The 7,406-nt window shown below is 36.3% G+C and overlaps 1 protein-coding gene across 1 annotated transcript; it reads left to right on the forward strand.

The window, feature by feature from the left end:
• Nucleotides 1–5,353, forward strand: LOC108461522 (calreticulin-3-like). Its single transcript, XM_017761390.2, has 14 exons — nt 1–309; nt 1,375–1,482; nt 1,715–1,907; nt 1,986–2,244; nt 2,493–2,549; nt 2,659–2,706; nt 2,824–2,910; nt 2,998–3,055; nt 3,161–3,228; nt 3,309–3,401; nt 3,487–3,543; nt 3,647–3,742; nt 4,794–4,820; nt 5,128–5,353. Exons 1-14 carry the CDS (start codon nt 207–209, stop codon nt 5,137–5,139), a joined length of 1,266 nt encoding a protein of 421 aa, XP_017616879.1. The 5' UTR covers nt 1–206; the 3' UTR covers nt 5,140–5,353.
• The last annotated feature ends 2,053 nt before the right edge of the window (nt 5,354–7,406 follow it).

Here is a 7,406-nt window from a genome sequence, read left to right on the forward strand (position 1 = left end):
CAATCCTCCCCTCCTCTATTCATCTAAAAAAGCAAGCATTTGGTGTTCCCACTAGGAAATGTCCTCTAAATCAGAAATTAATTAAATACTGCATGCCATCACCGTAAATAATTGAAACAGTGAGGGTGAATAATTTTGCAAACATTCTATAACTAGCCCAAGCTTTCTCAATAGGCAGGCAGTGTGTGGTATCTCGTCCCCCACTAATGGCGCGACATTCTTCTTCTATTGTCACGCTTAAACTGCTTGTACTTTTGTTTTTGTTTCAGTTTTCAATTTCAGAGATCATTTTTGAAGAGCGTTTCGAAGGTACTGTCTTTCCCTGCATGCTTTTCATTGCAACATCTCTTAAAGTTTTTTCCTTTTGAAAAAGAAAAATTTATGAATTCCGTTCGCCACGTCATCAACTGAAAATCTTTGTCGGCTTGTTAATAACTGCAGTAATTTTTTCCCCTTACTATCTGCTTGGTTGTGGGAAGGTATGGGAATTTTGAAGTAAAAATGTAGTTGTGATTGAAATACGACACCCTTTTACATTTATCTCTTTTCCTGTTTTTTCTTCGGTAGATATGTCAAGACATTGACTAAGGTAGTGCGTAAGTCAACCAATTTATTTTAAGTTAAAATTTTAATTTCTGAGCGTTTCATCTGTTCTGCTATTGCAGATAAACAGTCCTCAAAAAACTTATAAAAGCTCAATGATTTTACTTGAACTCTTTGTTTTATAGATTAATGCGAAAGGGAAAGAAATAAGACAAGAATCTTATGATAGAGTTCCCTTTTTGTTTGTTTCGACACCCAAAGAACACCGAAAAGGAAGACCAAAAAAATTTAAATGTCAACTGAATTTTTATAAAAAAATATAATTTAAAATTGTATAAAAATTGAATTAGAGTGTAAATTTTTCCGAAATGATAAGAATCTCCTGAATCAGAATAAAATTGAACTCGAAAATTTTACCCAAATCAAAATTTATTTGAGTTGTAGTTGGTTTATTTATTTTGCAGACTTCCTTAGATGTGATAAGCCTAATGGATAGCGCGGTAAGATTGTTAGGTTTTTGGTCTTTTCTTGCTGTAAGTTTTCAAGCAAACAGAGAAAGGGGCAAAAAAAAAAAAAAAAGGTATTAAAATTAGTTGGGTAGATACTTATTATAAACTGGTTTTACAATGGATGTTTAATATGGTATCGAGTCCGGGTTGTTTCTGGCTACCCATTTGAGGTTGTTGACGTGACTGTTAAGTGGTGTCATTCTACATCCGTTGAAGTAACGAGCTTTCTGTGATTTTATATTACTTGCTCTCAATTGGCTTGCAATATATGGAACTCGTATGGGTTTTTAACTACATTGGTAACACCTGATGTTGTGAACAGACGGATGGCAAAGTCGTTGGGTAAAATCTGACTGGAAAAAAAGTGAAGGAAAAGCAGGATCGTTTAAACACACACCTGGAAAGTGGTCTGGAGATCCTGATGATAAAGGTATGCTTTTAGCTCCTGCTGCTTTATTCCAAAATGATTGTGTTGTTTGGAAAAAAAAAAAACAGAGAATTTTGGTGAATAAATGAACTTAAATCGTGTTAACCTTGCGATCAAGTTGAAGATAAAAAGTGTTTTCACCAGAATGATACCTGAGATGCCTTTTTTCGCTGATAAATTTAACTTTTGCCCAGTTGTCTCTTCATTTTGACAATGACTATAAATAATTCTGTAGGTATTCAGACGTCTGGCGATGCTAAACATTTTGCAATATCCGCAAAGATCCCTGAGTTTACAAATAAGAACAGGACATTGGTCATCCAGTATTCCATAAGGTTTGAGCAGGACATTGAATGCGGTGGCGGTTACATGAAGCTTCTCTCCGGATTTGTCAATCAAAAGAAATTTGGAGGGGACACACCATATAGGTTTGATATTGTTCTAGGAAGCTTTTCTTACCAGCCACTTGAGTAAACTCGGCTAATCTCTCTTTTTTAACCCTGCAGCTTAATGTTTGGGCCAGATATCTGTGGGACACAAACAAAGAAGCTCCATGTTATACTTTCTTACCAGGGCCAGAATTACCCTATTAAGAAGGAATTGGAATGTGAAACAGACAAGTTGACTCATTTCTACACATTCATTCTTAGGCCAGATGCAAGTTATAGTATCCTCGTAGATAATCGTGAAAGGGATTCTGGAAGCATGTATACGGACTGGGATATTCTTCCTCCCCGTAAAATCAAAGATCTCAAAGCTAAAAAGGTTACAACTTGCACTTAGAAGCCTCCTATATTTTATTAGCACTTGTGTTACTTTTTTCCTTAGAAAATCTTAGATACAATACTGACTGTGACCTCAGCATTTCTCCATAAGACTGAACAGTACATTGTTAAACAGTCTCAGTTAGGATACCTAATTTCCAATATTGACTATGATTTTCAGGCTTACTCCTTAAGGTCTGTTTTCTTAAACTTCAAATTTTAAAACCTGTAAATTTCCATCTTTTGCAGCCTGCGGACTGGGATGATAGAGAATACATTGAAGATCCCAGTGCCACGAAACCTGAGGTAACTTTGCATGTCATTATTTCATCTCTATACTCAACGGTTTTTCTTTTTATATATATATATATATAAATGCAAAATAGGCCTAACTAAGCATCTTTTGGTGTTGCAGGGTTATGATTCGATTCCAAAAGAAATTCCTGATCCTAAGGCTAAAGAGGTTAGTTTCTTACCTACAAGCAAAAATATTAAGCCATTAGCCATGTGCTTCTATGTTTTCCATGTTTTCTCATATTTCAAGGTTTTACAATCAAATCATGGTATTTTCATTGGTTAGCCTGATGAGTGGGATGAAGAAGAGGATGGTATTTGGAAAGCACCAAAGGTACCGAATCCAAAATACAAAGGACCATGGAAACCTAAGGTTTGCTTTCATTCTAACAAGTAAATATGAGGCCTAATGTTTTGACAGCAGCTTCTCATCAATACAGTCTTTGTTTTTTCACTACAGAAAATCAAGAATCCTAATTATAAAGGGAAATGGAAGATTCCTTATATTGACAATCCAGGTACTCCGCAATGAATCTTTATATTTCCATATATCTGTTCAAGAAAAGAACCTTTTAATTGAAGAATTTGCAATAAAAAATTGAATGATATTGTTTTCTCTCCAGAATTTGAAGATGATCCTGATCTGTATGTGCTCAAGCCAATCAAATATGTGGGCATTGAAGTTTGGCAGGTAGTTCTAACATTCATAGATATCAGTTTACTAATTTGGGATAGCTTGATTTGTAATGCAAATTGGATTATTTTGTGCAGGTGAAGGCTGGTTCGGTTTTCGACAATGTATTGATCTGTGATGATCCAGAGTATGCAAAACAAGTGGTAGATGAAGTGTTTGCCAACCGGGAGGTGTGCCCTTCTCATTCTCCTTTTATTACTAGAGGATGGTTTTATCCTTTTACTAGAAGGTAGTTTTCTAAATTTGAGCTTTCAGGTGGAAAAAGAGGCATTTGAAGAAGCAGAGAAAGTGAGAAAGGCACGAGAGGAAGAGGTTACTGACAGACCTTTGCTCCCCATATTCATCCATAAATTCTACTATGCACTTGGTTTTCTTGAATTGTGTTTTTAAATAGATTTGCGTCAAACATTTACAGGAAGCTCAAAGAGCAAGAGAGGAAGGAGAGAGAAGAAGAAGAGAGAGGGGTTATGATAGACGATACAGGGATCGCTATCGAGACAAATACAGAAGGGTTTGTATTCTTCTCATTCTATAACCTTTTTATTTTGTTCTTCTCACAACAATGTTAAAAAGACCAAGAAACTAAAATAAATCAGGCAACAAATTCACATTTCTGAATTTCTTTTCTCAAGCTTGTTTGCCAATTTTCAAGAACTCAAGTCTCCAAACTAGAAAAATATGGAAACCTTGCAGGACTACTAACTAGGTGAAACTTTCAGAAATAGACCTTATTCATGTGGGTTTTATTTGGTTGTTGTTTCTGTGGATTTAAGTGTTTGTGTAGGTCCTAAATTAAGGTTTTGCTTCAGCACGTACATGTCTCTTTGTAATACTAGATAGATATTTGTCTTGGATGATTGGTGCTGAAATTAAACCAATCGTTTTACATATCCGAGGAGACCAGAGATTTGGAGAATAGAAATTCAGAATGGAGAATATTTCCCTCATTCACTTAGTTTCTTGTAGTTTCCTAGGGAAGGGCAGGAAGGGCATCTTGTATTGTCCTTAAGGTCATGGATCTTACTAGTTGATAGTTACTAAACTATTTTTCTGCTAATATGTGGCATTAACAATTGGAACACTTGGAGCTCTTGGATCTAGGTCTGAAGAAGCTATAATGACATGCTTTACACAGCATTTTATGATGTTCTAGACATTGATTTATGGTGTTACACAATGGTTTCGAGGATATTACATAGGACAACCTCCTGATTGAGTAATCTTTCAGGCACTTCAGGTGCCTTTTTTAACTTTGAAGCACCAGCATCCTGATAGCTTGGGATCACATAAATGTAGCAGGGCCTGTGAATTCGTCCATAGAGAATATGGTAGTTGGAGATTCGAATTGCGGCTAATGATGTCCCTAAAACTTTATTTCGTTTAAACTTTATTTCTTTTCAAGATCATTAATGTTCTAATACTTTGATATGTGCATGTGCTTAAAATAGGGAGATGAAAGTGGATATTAGAAACAAATTCAACTGGATTTTGTAATTTGATATTGAATGCTTATCTTATCCGACTTTCCAATCAAACTTCTAACGGAGATGTTTTCTTTGCAGCATCCACGTGATTATGATGAGTTTCATGTAAGTATCAACCTCTACTTGACCTATTTTTTCATCATAACATGCTATCTTGTACGGGAATGTTTCCAAATTATTTTCACTTCATGACTTTAACCCTTCCATTCCTAACAATCCCTAGCTATCTCATAATTTCTTGAAGAAGTAAATCAGGATTTTTTTTTTTCCATTTACCTATTTTTCTATCGAAAATCAATCAGTATATTCCGAATCTGGTCCCCAGTTTATGTGATGACCGTATGTATGATTGAAGACAACCTGCAGAATCGGGTAGATTATCCAATAACAAGTCAATTGTGTGGTTTTTCAGGATGAGCTCTGAAGGGTGTTGTTGCTTGCTCCCTGCCTCCCCTTTGTGCCGTGTTACTTGCCTTTCATTTCTGCTGTCGTCGCTACAAAAGCTGAATCAAGTCAACATAGTTTACCTAAGTCTAGCCTTTTTTGCACTAAATTATTTGTATAATTTTCTCAACTCATTCCGCTTGGGAATAAACCCTACCAGTTTATAATAATACGCTAGTTCTCTTTATCCTGAATCTTAATCAGTTATTTGGTATTACAAAGATGAAATTCCAGAGATATCACCTATTAGAATTGATGGGTATATAGGCACTTTGCCCCCGAGACATACCACATTTCGCGCAGTAATTTACCCCAAAACGTGACAGAAATTTGATGCGGACTATATGTTGACGTGTCACTGTTTTTTTCTAAACTCTAAATCCACATCACCCTCTTAAAAGACGTGAATAAAGCCTTTAATTTTTTTCCCTCTTTTCCTCATTTCCTCTTTTTCGCTCCCTTCTGCCCTTTTATTCTTTTTTCTCAAAACAAAAAGCTAATATGTTCAAAATAAAGTACAAAGCCGCCTGAACAGTACTAATGCCATGCTTACCGTTGTTCAACCTACATTTGGCTAAGAACCAACACAAAAATGAAGCCAACTTGATTTAGAAGAAAACCTCACCTGTTGTGCAACACGAATTCAGATTTTGGATTCTGACATCCAAGTTTGTTATCTGAATAAGCAATATTTGGATCCATAAAAACAAATTGGACCTGCATCTTAGGTGAGGAGTTTGGATGGAGGGGGCCTTATGGTCAATGGCGATGCCTTTGGCCTTCCCGTTGATTTGGGGTGGGGCTCTATCTTTCCTGGTTTGGTCATCGTGGCTAGTGCTTTTGTAGGTGCCGATGGCATCAATTATAGAGATTTAACTTTTGATGGCCCCCTTCGAGCTTTCCTAGTTTTGTTTGTGCTTAACTTTAAGGTTTTTCACCTTTGTGTCAAGCTAGTACAGGTGAATCCATTGTTAAGTGAGGACCTAAAAGGGAGTTATATTCTCATCATGGTTTTTCTAATTTGTTCACTTCTCAAATTAGTACCTATGGTTTTTTTTGTCTCAGATTGGTACTTGAACTTTTTTTCCGTCCACTAGTTTGATAATTAAGCCTAATGCCATTAATGTGGTAGTGCTGGCCACTCGTGCGCCGCCACGTGTTGCAATCCCAAGACCCCATTGATCTATGTTTTCTTTTTTTTTTTTGATCCGACCCTTGAAATTTTAATTATTCTTTTCTCTGCATCGTCTTATTTGTGGGGAGACCATCTTCTCTGTGGGGGAGGGGGCAGATAAGTGGTGAGTTGGATGGAAAAATGCCAAGGACCAAACCAATAGTAAGTCACCTTTCCAAAATCAAAATCAGCCTTTTTCCCCTTGTTTTAGCCTTAACAACAATCACCTCCAACTCCACCAAGAAAATTTTCGAAAATTACTACTTTCCCTATCAATTGGTTCTGAAATCCAAACCCTAATTTTTCTAATAAAAAACCCTAATTGAACTAGTTTTCAAATCATTTAAGAATTTCCCGTCGAATTAGGAACCTTAGATTCCATGGCGTTGAGGAAAAAGGAATCCGAAGTGATTGCCTTGTTATCCATGTACAACGATGAAGATGGAGAAGAAATGGGAGATATCGAAGAAGGTGATCATCAACAAAACTAGTAAGCTGGAGAAGAATAACAGCAACAAGATGAAAGGCAACTACTAGAAGAAGAAAATGAGTACAGAGGATCTAGTAAAAATATGGAAGAAGATTTGAGGACCAACGATAATACGCCTCCTTTTTCTCACCAAAACTCCAATATTTCACAATAGTAGTAGGAGCCTCATGTTTCTTCGCCGTAACAATCTCAACATTTGGTTTCGTCGAAGAGAAGTGAAGGAGAAAGGCTGACCATTATTGACTATGGCCACGATGAAGTTGCCATGTCACTGGAGCTAAAGAAATAGGAATGAAAGATATTGAAAAATGAAAGAGAAAAAGATGGCAAAGAAGATGATGTAGAGAAAACATAAAAAAAAGTTAAAAAAACTTTCAAGGGTCGGGTAAAAAAAACACAAGTCAAAGGGGTTTATGAGATTGCGACATGTGGTGGTGTGCAAGTGACCAGTGTCGCCACATCAAAGAAATTTTAACGGTGTTAGGTTTAGGTACCAAACCAATAGATGGGAAAAAAGTTTAGGTACAAAAAAATCAGAGGTACCAATCTGGGAGAAGTGAACAAGTTCAGGTACTAATTTTAT

Source organism: Gossypium arboreum, chromosome 2 (assembly GCF_025698485.1).
Source record: "Gossypium arboreum isolate Shixiya-1 chromosome 2, ASM2569848v2, whole genome shotgun sequence".
Taxonomy (NCBI): domain Eukaryota; kingdom Viridiplantae; phylum Streptophyta; class Magnoliopsida; order Malvales; family Malvaceae; genus Gossypium; species Gossypium arboreum.